The 17,281-nt window shown below is 46.2% G+C and overlaps 1 protein-coding gene across 1 annotated transcript; it reads right to left on the minus strand.

Moving 5' to 3' along the window:
• Positions 1-965: 965 nt before the first annotated feature.
• Positions 966-16,374, minus strand: LOC142214684 (guanylyl cyclase-activating protein 2-like). Its single transcript, XM_075283636.1, has 4 exons — positions 15,893-16,374; positions 12,824-12,973; positions 12,371-12,479; positions 966-1,191 (listed from the first exon to the last, which is right to left on the minus strand). Exons 1-4 carry the CDS (start codon positions 16,085-16,087, stop codon positions 1,064-1,066), a joined length of 582 nt encoding a protein of 193 aa, XP_075139737.1. The 5' UTR covers positions 16,088-16,374; the 3' UTR covers positions 966-1,063.
• Between the last annotated feature and the right edge of the window lie 907 nt (positions 16,375-17,281).

A 17,281-nucleotide genomic window follows, 5' to 3' on the forward strand; every position in this document is an offset into this window, starting at 1 on the left:
TAGAAGAACAGGAATCCAAAAGCCAGTAGAATCATTCGGGACACGGCTCCAAAAATATGACCTCTCTCTTTGGCTCTCCAGCCAAGCTCTGCCAAGAGTCTGCTGCTGGAGCAACTTCTTAAACCTCCTTGATGAGGAGACTCTCTGCAGCTGTCAACTGCCAAAACATCCCCAAAGTGTAGACTGGAGGGGGGTGGAATGACAGGTCCCACTACCAATCCTACCTGCCATTCCTAAAAATCCAGCCCAATACTGAGCATTTACCAAAATGCTCAGCAGACGAAAGTTGTCTGCTGAGAACAAACATTCCTGGAGTTTTCTCATCCCACCCACCTGAGTAGTCTGGGGGAGATGTACACCCCCTCCACTACCTGACCAGCCATTGGCTTACAACATATACTACACATAAGGGTACAGAGCCTTAATCCTATCTGGAGGATCACAGTTTTCTTGATCAGTGGGGTCCCAGTGATCAGACCCCCACTGATCAGCAAGTTGGGGGTAACTTATCGCCACCACAATATCCCTTTAAGTTGTACCTATAAATGACATAAAAATCAGCCAAAGATTGTTCGACCCTTCTGTCGGAAAATCTCGGCCAAAAAGACAAATGTATGGAACAATTGGTTAAATTTGGCCAATCATTCATCATGTGCAAAACTGTATTTTGGCTATTCTGTGTTTTGACTAGATTGGCCCCCTGACCAGGCAGTTTAGTGATGATGGGAACGTTCCCAAATTAATTGATCTCCAACATTGAAGCTTTATAAGATCAAGAAAGCAACAAATAACAGAATATAGTGTTCCATTTATTTTATTTTAGAATTTTTGATTTTTTTTTCAGAATTTTTTTGTATAATTTTTTGTTTACTTAAATCTTTCCATTTACTAATGACACAAAATCAGACATATATGTCTAATTGATTGCTTCTAGGATCCCCATCAATCAGGGTAAGTGTCATTAGTGGGACAAGTGCTTTGTATAATATATCACTTATAGTATAGAGACTCTCATGTATAGGGACAATAGTGAAATCCATAACACAAGGACACTTTGTCCTTCCTAGAACAACGCGCTCTTTCTTCTCTGCTCTATCACCCAAGTGCAGGGATTCGTATCTAGTTGTAGCATCTTCGATACCCATCTGTCCTTTTTGGCCCCTTCTAAAAACTCATGTAGAGTGAGGTGACCTGGAAGAAAATATGAAAATAAGGATTTACTATATAAAATTTCTATCTTTAAAGTGGACTTTAAAGGGGACCACCTCCACCACCTCCAGCTATTTGTTTTCTTAAATAGGAGCTGCTCTTCTGATTCTGGCGCACTTGGAATTTTTTCTCTAGCTTGCACCATTCCTGAGAAATCAATGCTTTTAGTTTCAGCATCCGGTATGCTAATGAAGCTCTCTACTGTCAGGTGGGCGGGTCCCAGACTATCTGCTCTAGCACAGGGCCACCCTCTTGACAGTAGTAGCTGGGTGCTAAAACTAATACTACCAATTGCTCAGGTTTGGTAGCAGCTAGAGATGAGCGAACACTAAAATGTTCGAGGTTCGAAATTCGATTCGAACAGCCGCTCAATGTTCGTGTGTTCGAACGGGTTTCGAACCCCATTATAGTCTATGGGGAACAGATACTCGTTAAGGGGGAAACCCAAATCCGTGTCTGGAGGGTCACCAAGTCCACTATGACACCCCAGGAAATGATGCCAACACCTCTGGAATGACACTGGGACAGCAGGGGAAGCATGTCTGGGGGCATCTAACACACCAAAGACCCTCTATTACCCCAACATCACAGCCTAACAACTACACACTTTACACACTCAATACCACCTCTCTGACAGTAGGAAAACACCTTGAAACATGTGTATTTGGCACTTGCAGTGAGGAGAGCTTGTCACCAGCAGTGAATTTGGCCCTTGTAGTAAGTTGAGGTTGGCACCAACATTTGTTTTGAAAATCAGGGTGGATTGAGCCTCTAACCAGCAGAGTTTGGGCAAATTCATGGTGGAGGGAGCCTCTAAACACCCCAGTTTGGGCAAATTCATGGTGGAGGGAGCCTCTAAAAACCCCAGTTTGGACCAATTCATGGTGGAGGGAGCCTCTAAAAACCCCAGTTTGGACCAATTCATGGTGGAGGGAGCCTCTAAAAACCCCAGTTTGGACCAATTCATGATGGAGGGAGCCTCTAAACAGCCCAGTTTGGGCAAATTCATGGTGGAGGGAGCCTCTAAAAACCCCCAGTTTGGACCAATTCATGGTGGAGGGAGCCTCTAAACAGCCCAGTTTGGACCAATTCATGGTGGAGGGAGCCTCTAAACAGCCCAGTTTGGGCAAATTCATGGTGGAGGGAGCCTCTAAACAGCCCAGTTTGGGCAAATTCATGGTGGAGGGAGCCTCTAAAAACCCCAGTTTGGACCAATTCATGGTGGAGGGAGCCTCTAAAAACCCCAATTTGGACCAATTCATGGTGGAGGGAGCCTCTAAAAACCCCAGTTTGGACCAATTCATGATGGAGGGAGCCTCTAAACAGCCCAGTTTGGGCAAATTCATGGTGGAGGGAGCCTCTAAAAACCCCCAGTTTGGACCAATTCATGGTGGAGGGAGCCTCTAAAAACCCCAGTTTGGACCAATTCATGATGGAGGGAGCCTCTAAACAGCTCAGTTTGGGCAAATTCATGGTGGAGGGAGCCTCTAAACAGCCCAGTTTGGGCAAATTCATGGTGGAGGGAGCCTCTAAAAACCCCAGTTTGGACCAATTCATGGTGGAGGGAGCCTCTAAAAACCCCCAGTTTGGACCAATTCATGGTGGAGGGAGCCTCTAAAAACCCCAGTTTGGACCAATTCATGGTGGAGGGAGCCTCTAAAAACCCCCAGTTTGGACCAATTCATGGTGGAGGGAGCCTCTAAACAGCCCAGTTTGGACCAATTCATGGTGGAGGGAGCCTCTAAAAACCCCAGTTTGGACCAATTCATGGTGGAGGGAGCCTCTAAACAGCCCAGTTTGGGCAAATTCATGGTGGAGGGAGCCTCTAAAAACCCCCAGTTTGGGCAAATTCATGGTGGAGGGAGCCTCTAAAAACCCCCAGTTTGGGCAAATTCATGGTGGAGGGAGCCTCTAAAAACCCCAGTTTGGGCAAATTCATGGTGGAGGGAGCCTCTAAACAGCCCAGTTTGGGCAAATTCATGGTGGAGGGAGCCTCTAAAAACCCCAGTTTGGACCAATTCATGGTGGAGGGAGCCTCTAAAAACCCCAGTTTGGACCAATTCATGGTGGAGGGAGCCTCTAAAAACCCCAGTTTGGACCAATTCATGATGGAGGGAGCCTCTAAACAGCCCAGTTTGGGCAAATTCATGGTGGAGGGAGCCTCTAAAAACCCCCAGTTTGGACCAATTCATGGTGGAGGGAGCCTCTAAAAACCCCAGTTTGGACCAATTCATGGTGGAGGGAGCCTCTAAACAGCTCAGTTTGGGCAAATTCATGGTGGAGGGAGCCTCTAAACAGCCCAGTTTGGGCAAATTCATGGTGGAGGGAGCCTCTAAAAACCCCAGTTTGGACCAATTCATGGTGGAGGGAGCCTCTAAACAGCCCAGTTTGGGCAAATTCATGGTGGAGGGAGCCTCTAAACAGCTCAGTTTGGGCAAATTCATGGTGGAGGGAGCCTCTAAACAGCCCAGTTTGGGCAAATTCATGGTGGAGGGAGCCTCTAAAAACCCCAGTTTGGACCAATTCATGGTGGAGGGAGCCTCTAAACAGCCCAGTTTGGGCAAATTCATGGTGGAGGGAGCCTCTAAAAACCCCCAGTTTGGACCAATTCATGGTGGAGGGAGCCTCTAAAAACCCCAGTTTGGACCAATTCATGGTGGAGGGAGCCTCTAAAAACCCCAGTTTGGACCAATTCATGGTGGAGGGAGCCTCTAAAAACCCCAGTTTGGACCAATTCATGATGGAGGGAGCCTCTAAAAACCCCCAGTTTGGACCAATTCATGGTGGAGGGAGCCTCTAAAAACCCCAGTTTGGACCAATTCATGGTGGAGGGAGCCTCTAAACAGCTCAGTTTGGGCAAATTCATGGTGGAGGGAGCCTCTAAACAGCCCAGTTTGGGCAAATTCATGGTGGAGGGAGCCTCTAAAAACCCCAGTTTGGACCAATTCATGGTGGAGGGAGCCTCTAAACAGCCCAGTTTGGGCAAATTCATGGTGGAGGGAGCCTCTAAAACCCCCCAGTTTGGACCAATTCATGGTGGAGGGAGCCTCTAAAAACCCCAGTTTGGACCAATTCATGGTGGAGGGAGCCTCTAAACAGCCCAGTTTGGGCAAATTCATGGTGGAGGGAGCCTCTAAACAGCCCAGCTTGGGCAAATTCATGGTGGAGGGAGCCTCTAAAAACCCCAGTTTGGACCAATTCATGGTGGAGGGAGCCTCTAAAAACCCCAGTTTGGACCAATTCATGGTGGAGGGAGCCTCTAAAAACCCCAGTTTGGACCAATTCATGATGGAGGGAGCCTCTAAACAGCCCAGTTTGGGCAAATTCATGGTGGAGGGAGCCTCTAAAAACCCCCAGTTTGGACCAATTCATGGTGGAGGGAGCCTCTAAAAACCCCAGTTTGGACCAATTCATGGTGGAGGGAGCCTCTAAACAGCTCAGTTTGGGCAAATTCATGGTGGAGGGAGCCTCTAAAAACCCCAGTTTGGACCAATTCATGGTGGAGGGAGCCTCTAAAAACCCCAGTTTGGACCAATTCATGGTGGAAGGAGCCTCTAAAAACCCCAGTTTGGACCAATTCATGGTGGAGGGAGCCTCTAAACAGCCCAGTTTGGACCAATTCATGGTGGAGGGAGCCTCTAAAAACCCCAGTTTGGACCAATTCATGGTGGAGGGAGCCTCTAAACAGCCCAGTTTGGGCAAATTCATGGTGGAGGGAGCCTCTAACCAGCCCAGTTTGGACCAATTCATGGTGGAGGGAGCCTCTAAAAACCCCAGTTTGGACCAATTCATGGTGGAGGGAGCCTCTAAACAGCCCAGTTTGGGCAAATTCATGGTGGAGGGAGCCTCTAAACAGGCCAGTTTGGGCAAATTCATGGTGGAGGGAGCCTCTAAACAGCCCAGTTTGGGCAAATTCATGGTGGAGGGAGCCTCTAACCAGCCCAGTTTGGACCAATTCATGGTGGAGGGAGCCTCTAAAAACCCCAGTTTGGACCAATTCATGGTGGAGGGAGCCTCTAAACAGCCCAGTTTGGACCAATTCATGGTGGAGGGAGCCTCTAAAAACCCCAGTTTGGACCAATTCATGGTGGAGGGAGCCGCTAAACAGCCCAGTTTGGACCAATTCATGGTGGAGGGAGCCTCTAACCAGCAGAGTTGGTGGAAATCAGGGTGGAGGGAGCCTCTAACCAGCAGAGTTGTGGGAAAGCAGGGTGGAGGGAGCCTCTAACCAGCAGAGTTGGTGGAAATCAGGGTGGAGGGAGCCTCTAACCAGCAGAGTTGTGGGAAAGCAGGGTGGAGGGAGCCTCTAACCAGCAGAGTTGGTGGAAATCAGGGTGGAGGGAGCCTCTAACCAGCAGAGTTGGGGGAAATCAGGGTGGAGGGAGCCTAGTATTAGCAGAATTGTGCAACGCTTATGGTGGATGAGTATGAGGATGCGGAGGAATTGGAGAGGTTGAGTACAGACATGGAGTTTCATGTTGGGGTGCTTTACACAGGTGGGCACAAAAATGAAGGCTCTATCCAGTGGTGGTTCATTTTTATCAAAGTGAGCCGGTCGGCACTCTCAGCTGACAGACGGGTGCGCTTGTCAGTGATGATGCCACCGGCTGCACTGAACACCCTCTCAGATAGGACGCTGGCGGCAGGACAGGACAGCACCTCCAAGGCATATAGGGCAAGTTCAAGCCACAGGTCCAACTTCGACACCCAATACGTGTAGGGCGCAGAGGGGTCGGAGAGGACAGGGCTGTGGTCGGAAAGGTATTCCCACAACATGCGCCTATACTTCTCACGCCTGGTGACACTAGGACCCTCCGTGGCGGCACTTTGGCGAGGGGGTGCCATCAAGGTGTCCCAGACCTTAGACAGTGTGCCCCTTGTTTGTGTGGACCGGTGAGAACTTGGTTGCCTACTGGAGGAACTGCCCTCCCTGCCGCCAACGTCACATGCTGGAAACATCTCCATCATATTCTGCACCAATTGCCTGTGGCAAACATTGATGCGATTGGCCCTCCCCTCTACCGGAATAAAAGACGAGATGTTGTTTTTATACCGGGGGTCAAGGATAGCAAAGATCCAGTACTGGTTGTCCTCCATGATTTTGACAATACGCTTGTCGGTTGTAAAGCACCCCAACATGAACTCAGCCATGTCTGCCACAGTGTTAGTTGGCATGACTCCTCTGGCCCCACCGGAAAGTTCAATCTCCATTTCCTCCTCATCCTCCATGTCTACCCATCCGCGCGGCAACAATGGGACGATTCGAAGTTGCCCGGAAGCCTCCTGTATCACCATCACATCATCGGACAACTCTTCTTCCTCCTCCTCCTCCTCCTCCATTAAACGCAGTGAAGCGGACAGATGTGTGGACCTACTCTCCAGCTGTGACGGATCGGATGCTATCCCTGACTCCTCTGTGTGATCTGAGTCTCTCAGAACACACAAGAGCGGGATTGTAAGGCTCACCATCGCATCCTCAGAGCTCACCCTCCTTGTGGACTCCTCAAAGACCCGTAGGATGTCACAAAGGTCTCTCATCCATGGCCACTCATGGATGTGAAACTGAGGCAGCTGACTTTGTGGCACCCTAGGGTTTTGTAGCTGGTATTCCATCAAAGGTCTCTGCTGCTCAACCACTCTATTCAACATCTGAAACGTTGAGTTCCAGCGTGTGGGGACGTCGCACAAAAGCCGGTGTTGTGGCACATGCAGGCGTTGCTGGAGAGATTTTAAGCTAGCAGCGGCTACTGTCGACTTGCGAAAGTGAGCGCACATGCGCCGCACTTTCACCAGTAGCTCTGGAACATTGGGGTAGCTCTTTAGGAAATGTTGCACCACTAGGTTGAAGACGTGGGCCAGGCATGGAACATGTTGGAGTCCGGCAAGCTCCAGAGCTGCTACCAGGTTCCGGCCGTTATCACAAACGACCATGCCTGGGCCCAGGTGCAGCGGCTCAAACCATATTGCCGTCTCATCGAGGAGGGCATCCCTCACCTCGGAGGCAGTGTGCTGTCTGTCCCCCAAGCTGATCAGCTTCAGCACAGCCTGCTGACGTCTACCAACGCCAGTGCTGCAACGTTTCCAACTCGTAGCTGGGGTCAATCTAACAGCGGAGGAGGAGGCGGTGGCGGAGGAGGAGGCGGTGGCGGAGGAGGAGGCGGTAGAGGAGGAGGAGGAGGGGGGTGTTCTTCTCGTGTCCCTGCCAGGAATGTTAGGCGGGGAGACGAGGTACAGCGGGCCAGTTTGGGAAGCAGTCCCAGCCTCAACTACATTCACCCAGTGTGCCGTCAGTGAAATGTAGCGTCCCTGTCCGCATGCACTTGTCCACGCGTCGGTGGTCAAGTGGACCTTTGTGCAAAGCGCGGAACTAAGGGCCCGCCTGATGCTGAGTGACACGTGCTGGTGCAAGGCGGGGACGGCACACCGGGAGAAGTAGTGACGGCTAGGGACGGCATAGCGAGGTGCCGCAGTTGCCATCAGGTCCAGGAAGGCGGGAGTTTCAACAAGCCGGAACGCCAACATCTCCTGGGCCAGCAGTTTAGCGATGTTGGCGTTCAAGGCTTGCGCGTGTGGGTGGTTAGCAGTGTATTTCTGCCGCCGCTCCAATGTCTGAGAGATGGTGGGTTGTTGTAAAGAAGCGCCTGATGGTGCCTTTGATGGTGCAGGAGAAGGAGATAAGACAGGAACAGGGGAGGATGAGGGAGAAGTCAACAAAGTGGCGGAGGCAGATGAAGTGGTGTCCTGGCTCGTCCTCTGGAGTGCATCGCCAGCACAGTCAGCAGTGGCAGTGGCAGAGGCAGAGGCAGTGGCAGAGGCAGTGGCAGTGGCGTGAACGGCAGGCGGCCTTTGTCCTGCCGTTGCTGCCTGCCACTGATTCCAGTGCTTGGATTCCAAATGACGGCGCATTGAAGTGGTGGACAGGTTGCTCTTCTCAGAGCCCCTAATCAATTTCGAGAGGCAAATTGTGCAGACAACACTATATCTGTCCTCGGCACATTCCTTGAAAAAACTCCACACCTTCGAGAAACGTGCCCTCGAGGTGGGAGTTTTTCGGGGCTGGGTACGAACTGGAACATCTTGGGAGATTCCGGGTGTGGCCTGGCTTCGCCTAAGCTGCTGACCTCTGCCTCTGCCTCTAGCTACCCTTTTTGGTGCTGCACCTGCCTCAACATCCACACTACTTTCCCCGCTTGACATCCCCCCTGTCCAGGTCGGGTCAGTGTCCTCATCATCCACCACTTCCTCTTCCAACTCCTGTCTCATCTCCTCCTCCCGCACAATGCGCCGGTCAACTGAATGCCCTGACGGCAACTGCGTCACATCATCGTCGATGAGGGTGGGTTGCTGATCATCCACCACCAAATCGAACGGAGATGGAGGAGACTCTAGTGTTTGAGCATCTGGACACAGATGCTCCTCTGTTAGGTTTGTGGAATCGTGACGTGGAGAGGCAGGTTGAGGGACAATGAAAGGAGCGGAGAACAGCTCTGGGGAGCAGGGACAGTTGGGGTTATTGTTCTGTGAAGCTTGGGAATTTTGGGAGGAAGGAGGACAAGACGGTTGGGTAATAGGAGGAGAGGAGGCAGAGTCTGACTGGCTGCTGGACAATGTGCTGTAAGCGTTCTCTGACAGCCATTGCAAGACCTGTTCCTGGTTCTCGGGCCTACTAAGGTTTGTACCCTGCAGTTTAGTTAATGTGGCAAGCAACCCTGGCACTGTGGAGTGGCGCAATGCTTGCTGCCCCACAGGAGTAGGCACGGGACGCCCTGTGGCTTCACTGCTACCTTGCTCCCCAGAACCATTCCCCCGACCTCGCCCACGGCCTCGTCCACGTCCCTTTCCGGGAGCCTTGCGCATTTTGAATTCCCAGTTAGAAATTGGCACTATATACCAGTAGCAAAAATTGTGGGTGCACGTAACCCCAATATATTCTTTGAATTCCCAGTCAGACAATGGCACTATATACCAGTAGCAAGAAATGAGGGTATTTGTAACCCCAATATATTCTTTGAATTCCCAGTCAGACACTGGCACTATATGGCAGTAGCAAGAAATGAGGGTATTTATAACCCCAATATATTCTTTGAATTCCCAGTCAGACAATGGCACTATATACCAGTAGCAAGAAATGAGGGTATTTATAACCCCAATATATTCTTTGAATTCCCAGTCAGACAATGGCACTATATACCAGTAGCAAGAAATGAGGGTATTTATAACCCCAATATATTCTTTGAATTCCCAGTCAGACAATGGCACTATATACCAGTAGCAAGAAATGAGGGTATTTGTAACCCCAATATATTCTTTGAATTCCCAGTCAGACAATGGCACTATATACCAGTAGCAAGAAATGAGGGTATTTGTAACCCCAATATATTCTTTGAATTCCCAGTCAGACAATGGCACTATATGGCAGTAGCAAAAATAGTGGGTGTATATAGCCCCAATTCTATTGCTAGGGGACTTGCAGGGTATTTCTGGGGTGAAGGTGGGGGGGCACACCGTTGGAACGGGTATCGGGGGTATATATCGGATATACGGGAATACACTGACAGTGTATTCCATTCAGGATCCTGGGAAAGCTGGGTTGCGGCGATTGAGCCCGTCAGTGCCACGTTACACTGACAAGCTTCTCCCTGGAATTTAGCTCTTATAAGAGCTGTTGGTTGTCTTCTCCTTCCTATCCTAGCCTGTCCCTGCCTACCCAGAATCTAAGCCCTAGCTAGCTGGACGGAAACCTCCGTCCCCGGTGAATTGCAAGCTCAGAATGACGCGAAGCTGGGCGTCGCTGTTCTTTTAAATTAGAGGTCACATGTTTTCGGCAGCCAATGGGTTTTGCCTACTTTTTTCAACGTCACCGGTGTCGTAGTTCCTGTCCCACCTACCCTGCGCTGTTATTGGAGCAAAAAAGGCGCCAGGAAAGGTGGGAGGGGAATCGAGTAATGGCGCACTTTACCACGCGGTGTTCGATTCGATTCGAACATGCCGAACAGCCTAATATCCGATCGAACATGAGTTCGATAGAACACTGTTCGCTCATCTCTAGTAGCAGCTAGTAAAAAAATTCCAACTGCGCCAGAATCAGTCAAGCAGTGCCTATTAAAGGGTGCAAAGAGTTGGTGGAGGTGGTGAAAGGTCCATTTTAAGAAATTATTGCAGACCAAATTAACTTTACTAATACGTTGCATCTTGTGTAGTTTTTGCCTGCTGCAGTACACGGTGGCACAATTTCTTGACTGTTGCAAACAGATCAATAGTACATTAAAGAACCGAAGGAGCGTTTTATGGCAGGTCTCAGTTTGTCTCTCAGAGGCCGCACCCAGACTATAATACAGCACACAATGTCACATAAACAAAACACTTCTGGAACATATCCACTGCAGCTTCCTCATTGAGCCTCGCCCTACTTTCTGGGAATGTCATTAACAGTTCCGAACATCTCACAGGTTCTGTCTTTCACACCATTCAAGTGACTGTCTTTTCAGGACTTCCCACCACTGGCCACATTTCAGGTCTCCACCGTGCTCTTTCTTGGGTGCACGGACAGAGGGATCCTCTCTAGTCTCGTCTCCCCTGGGTTGGGGCACAGCACCACTTGTCTCAACTGTGACTGCCAAACCAGTCTGTCCATTCCTATAGTCTTGGTGGACCTCTCAGAGCTGACCCTATGGAGTGATCCCACCCTACCACTTTTCCGGATGTAGCCCACTCAGAACTTTTCTGATACCTCCCTGACCACACTAATGGTCACCTGCTTGGTCACTATCTACTCAGTGACATGTCCTCAGCACCTCTTGCTCAACAAGGCTGGACCTTCTTCTTCTCCAGGACTTCTTCTAGGTGGTGCAGCACAAGTTTCCCATCTCACCTCCCGACTTCCAGTTCATTACCATATCACAACCTTTAGTCTTCCTTCCACCTTTCTGAAGGATAATTCTATGGCGAACAGGTCCCAGCCTAGTTATAAGTGCCAACCTTCTGCACAAGGGTCTGGCACCATACGTGGTTAGACTTCTCTGTCCTTCGATGGAGCCAAATCTCTTCTATTTTCGGACTCTCTGTAGCCCCTTCCTATCAGTGTAGTGGCTCTGTCCCCTAGCCAGTACCTAGGCTCTTCTTAGGTTAGGTCAGACCACTTCCCAGGGTTACTGTCCTCAATAGACCCTCATCAAACCTTCAATCACTCACACGATGGTGCTGCAACACACCACAACTGGTTGTCTGCCACGTGGTAAAAACAGAATTTACATTGGCACTACAGTATTGCAGGTCATCCCCATTTAAAGAGGACTGTTCAACTCCTCCATCAGCTCCACTTCATTTCATCCTGTAATAGGCTGCTCTTTATCAATTGGAATTTTTGCTCTAGCCCCCACTGTTCCTGAGCAATCAGTTCCGTTAGTTTTGTTACCTGATAAGCGAACTAGATTCCCTAATACCAAGTGGGTGGTGACAGGGAGGAGCTGGCAAAGGGACAAGGGTCTGAGCTCTGACAGTGTCTGTCTCTGTCTGGCGCTACGGGTCACGCCCCCTTGCCTGCTCCTGCCTGACACCACCCACTTGACATTAGAGAGTCTAGTTAACATATCAGGCACCAAAAATAACTTCAGTAATTTGTTCAGGGCTAGAGAAAACAATCCAACTGCGACGGAATCAGTGGAACGGCATTGGTGGAGTTGGTTTAAGGTCCTCTTTATACTAATGTTTTTTAGCTGCAGTACCAGACACAACCCATGAACAAAAGTGGCGCTGTTTTATTGAAAGAAGATGGATGTCTTATTTCCAATCTTGTACAAACTCTTTAACATTATCTCACTTTCCGCAAACATCTTTTCTTTTCTTATTCCATGCCCCGGTGTGACTGTCTCCAGTCATTGACATCTTGAGTCATGGCACTTAGCAGGAACATGGCTTTTATGGAGCTAGATAAGGACAATGGCCAATAGTCTTGGACTTTAGTCATAGAAAGTTGTTGTGCAATTTATCAGCTCCGTATCGCTAGTTGTGATGGTCAGAAAAGCTTAGACGTTCCAATATAACAACCCATTAAGATAAGTGAATGTGTTACTTATTAAGTCTGGATCTGTCGTCTGTAAGGTGGAGGCCTAACTTATATACGGAGTTACTGCCCTATCGTCCTGACGCTCCCGACACTCACCATCTCCATTTTCATCCACGAGTTGGAAGATCCTATCACACACTTCGTCTGGGCTCAGCAACTGAGCTTCGGGTTCCCTTTTCCAGGCCTTCTTAATACTATAAACAGACTAAACATAAATTACAAAAATCGGTCAAAAAACACGAGCGCCCGTGCCATAGAGCAGCAAATGTATGCTTTTCTTATTTCCTTATTCCCCTTCCTGCTTTCCCAGAGTCTTATCTTCTTATTTTTCCATTCACATGGCAGACTGAGGGCTTGTTTTTAGTGGGACAAGCTACATTTTCTAATGACAATGTTACATTTTTCCATAGAATTGAGAAAGTATTAAATTATCTGTGGGGTGAAATGGGCAAATGGTCTATCATGAAAAATCTCAGCTTATGCTCAGGTCACTTCAGATGACTTCATATTTGAGTGAGCTGAATTTAAGACAGATATGTTCATTCTTACCTGTACAATCTCCCTCAGCTCCCGTTTATCCACACAGCCATTGCCGTCCTTATCATATATCTTAAAAGACCATTTCAGTTTATGTTCCAGCTTTCCACGAAAAGCAAGATTCAGGGCGGCTACGTATTCCAGAAAATCTATTGTGTTGTCCTGGAAATTAAAATGGTAGATAGATGGATAGATAGATAGATAGATAGATAGATAGATAGGAGATAGATAGATAGATAGATAGATAGATAGATAGATAAATAGGAGATAGATAGATAGATAGATAGATAGATAGATAGATAGATAGATAGGAGATAGATAGATAGATAGATAGATAGATAGATAGATAGATAGATAGATAGATAGATGATAGATAGAAGATAGATAGATAGATAGATAGGAGATAGATAGATAGATAGATAGATAGATAGATAGATAGATAGATAGGAGATAGATAGATAGATAGATAGATAGATAGATAGATAGATAGGAGATAGATAGATAGATAGATAGATAGATAGATAGATAGATAAATAGGAGATAGATAGATAGATAGATAGATAGATAGATAGGAGATAGATAGATAGATAAATAGGAGATAGATAGATAGATAGATAGATAGATAGATAGATAGATGATAGATAGAAGATAGATAGAGAGATAGATAGATAGATAGATAGATAGATAGATAGATAGATAGGAGATAGATAGATAGATAGATAGGAGATAGATAGATAGATAGATAGATAGATGATAGATAGAAGATAGATAGATGATAGATAGAAGATAGATAGAGAGATAGATAGATAGATAGATAGATAGATAGATAGATAGATAGATAGGAGATAGATAGATAGATAGATAGGAGATAGATAGATCGATAGATAGATAGATAGATAGGAGATAGATAGATAGATAGATAGATAGATAGATAGCATTGATTGGCCAGTGTACAGCATTTGGCCAATCAACGCTGGTTCTGCCGGAGGCTCGTCTGTGAGGAGGCGGAGTCTAAGATCGGACCACAATAGAGACTGCTGTGGTCCAATCTTAGACTCCGCCTCCTCACAGACGAGCCTCCGGCAGAACCAGCATTGATTGGCTGAATGCTGTACACTGGCCAATCAACACTGGTCAATTCATTCCTATGAGAAAAAGTCAGCTCCCTCATAACAACAAGCTGCCTGCTCCTAGCAAGGACGAGCCTGCTGCAGAACCAGCATTGATTTGCCGAATGCTATACACTGTATAGCATTCGGCCAATCAACGCTGCTTCTGAATCGAATATTTACTGTGAATAGCTAGCAGTATTCGATCGAGTACGAATATTTTGAATTCCGTAGTATTCGATGGAATACCTACTCGATCCAATACTACTCGCTCATCTCTAATAGGGGGTAAATAGATAGTCTGAGAAGGTGACAGGTAAGGTCCTGGAAGGTCACTATGTTTCCCAAATTCCTCACTTATGTGTGGTGAGTGAGGTTACAATACGGGTGACTAACAAGACTGGTGAGTTTCCAGTGTGAACTGCTGTCACTTTTTTTTCCTGTATATTGATCGTGTAGCTGAAGCAAGCCATCCGTATAGTTGAGGTATTCTCTATTTAGTTAGTAGCTCAGACGAGCAGGTTTTTCTGTTATTTCTGTGACTGAAAGTTAAGGCTTATTTTGTTTTGCTGTTTTTGTAAAATATACCGTACATACAGGGTAAAACCTGCTGGAACTTGAGCTTTTGTGTTTGTCTCTGACTGTCCTCCCACAGTAGGTGGATATGAAAAGTTTCTTTGTGTTGCTATAGATATAGACAGACAAATATGGGATAGATAGGAGATAGATAGATGATAGATAGATAGATAGATAGATAGATAGATAGATAGATAGGAGATAGATAGATGATAGATAGATAGATAGATAGATAGATAGATAGATAGATAGATAGATAAATAGATAGATATGAGATAGATAGATAGATAGATAGATAGAAATTAGATAGATATTAGATAGATAGATAGATAGATAGATAGATAGATGATAGATAGATAGATAGATAGATAGATAGATAGATAGATAGATAGATAGGGAAAGCTTGTTTGTGTTGTTTAGATACAGACAGAAAGATACGAGATAGGCGATTGAAAGACAGATAGATAGATATGAGATAGATAGATAGATAGATATGAGATAGATAGATAGATAGATGATAGATAGATAGATGATAGATAGATGGATAGGAGATAGACAGACAGACAGACAGACAGATAGATAGATAGATAGATAGATAGATAGATAGATAGATAGATAGGAGATAGATAGATAGATAGATAGATAGATAGATAAATAGATAGATATGAGATAGATAGATAGATAGATAGATAGATAGATAGATAGGAGATAGATAGAGGATAGATATTAGTGTTGTTTAGATACAGACAGAAAGATACGAGATAGGCGATTGAAAGACAGATAGATAGATATGAGATAGATAGATAGATAGATAGATAGATAGATAGATAGGAGATAGATAGATAGATAGATAGATAGATAGATAGATAGATGGATAGGAGATAGATAGATAGATAGATAGATAGATGGATAGGAGATAGATAGATAGATAGATAGGAGATAGATAGATAGATAGATAGATAGATAGAAGATAGATAGATAGATAGATAGATAGATGGATAGGAGATAGATAGATAGATAGATAGATAGATAGATAGATAGATAGATAGATGGATAGATAGATAGATAGATAGATAGATAGATAGATAGATAGATAGATAGATGGATAGGAGATAGATAGATAGATAGATAGATAGATAGATAGATAGATATGAGATAGATAGATAGGAGATAGATAGATAGATAGATAGATAGATAGATAGATAGATGATAGATAGATAGATAGATAGATAGATAGATAGATGGATAGGAGATAGATAGATAGATAGATAGATGGATAGGAGATAGATAGACAGACAGACAGACAGACAGACAGACAGACAGATAGATAGATAGATAGATAGATAGATAGATAGGAGATAGATAGATAGACACATGAAAATATCAGCTCACTTACCCCATTTCTATCAAAAGTACTGAACATGCGATCCACAAACTGCGATGCTTCATTATTTGCTGAAACTCCAAAAAATCTCTTACACTCGTGCAGGTGCAGGGCTCCACTGGGACATTCCCTGACAAACTTCTTGTACATTTCTTGCAGGTCCACTATATCAATTTCCTCCTTGGTGCTGCTCTGGTTTTGTCCCATTACCTTAATTTTCTACATGTAATTTTCCCAGTTAGTCAGTCGTCCCTGACCGCCATGACCTCCGCCGGGCTCCTCTGCGCCAGTACAACTTATACTACGGCCCAGCCCATTACCATTATATTGACTGAATCAAACAGAGACAATCCAGTTTAATGTGAACATCGGCTGGTTCATTACATTATCTTCTGATAATCCCTTCATCTACGTCTGTGATCCGAGGACCAAAAAAGAAGCCGTCCTTCAGTAAGAACATTTTTTAACTCAAGGAGATTACAGATCCTTTATTACGGCTGATGGCTAAAGCTTATGCAAGTATTTCTAAAAATTAGGACTCTGTATGTTTTGTAACTTGATTCCTTCTAGGCCATAATACCTCTTCTAATACAGGGCCCTGCAACTAGCATGAATCATTCATAGCCCTTATTAAGACTGGTACATCGTATGCCTTATGTCTTAATGAATGGCCGACTTGCGCTGGGACTGAGAGATTTATGAATAAATCTGCCGGAAGTCTCAGCACCAGAATGGAAATCTACACCAGGAACCTCGGATAGGCCATCAATATTTGACACCTGGGACCCCCACAGGCCACCAGTATCGAGACAGGGAGGTTTGTGGTATTGTATACATATACGGTATGTAAGCAATATCGCAAACTACACTGTTTCGGTACCAATTATCTGTGGAGGAAGCATAGCCCAAAAGAGGTAATGGAAGATGAGTAGGCCCAAGACCCAAAAGAGGTAACGGAAGATGAGTTGGCCCAAGGCCCAAAAGAGGAAACGGAAGATGAATAGGCCCAAGGCCCAAAAGAGGTAATGGAAGATGAGCAGGCCCAAGGCCCAAAAGAGGTAGCGGAAGGTGAGTAGGCCCAAGGCCCAAAAGAGGTAGCGGAAGGTGAGTAGGCAAAAGGTCCAAAAGAGGTAACGGAAGATGAGCAGGCCCAAGGCCTAAAAGAGGTAACGGAAGGTTGGCATATCAAGTGATCTGAATGAAACAGTGTTTTTTCCTCTTGTGAATCGCGGCCTCCGTCAGTTTTCATAATATGCAAATTAGATTTTTGCAGGGATCAATGGCGATATCTCTGCAACGGAGGCCGCGATTCACAAGGGGAAACCCCGGTTTTATTCAGTTGACCCTAGCCTATCTATCTGCACTGCTAGGTTGATAGGCTGGTTTCTGGTGACACTCCCT

The sequence above is a fragment of the Leptodactylus fuscus genome, chromosome 7 (assembly GCF_031893055.1).
Source record: "Leptodactylus fuscus isolate aLepFus1 chromosome 7, aLepFus1.hap2, whole genome shotgun sequence".
NCBI lineage: Eukaryota > Metazoa > Chordata > Amphibia > Anura > Leptodactylidae > Leptodactylus > Leptodactylus fuscus.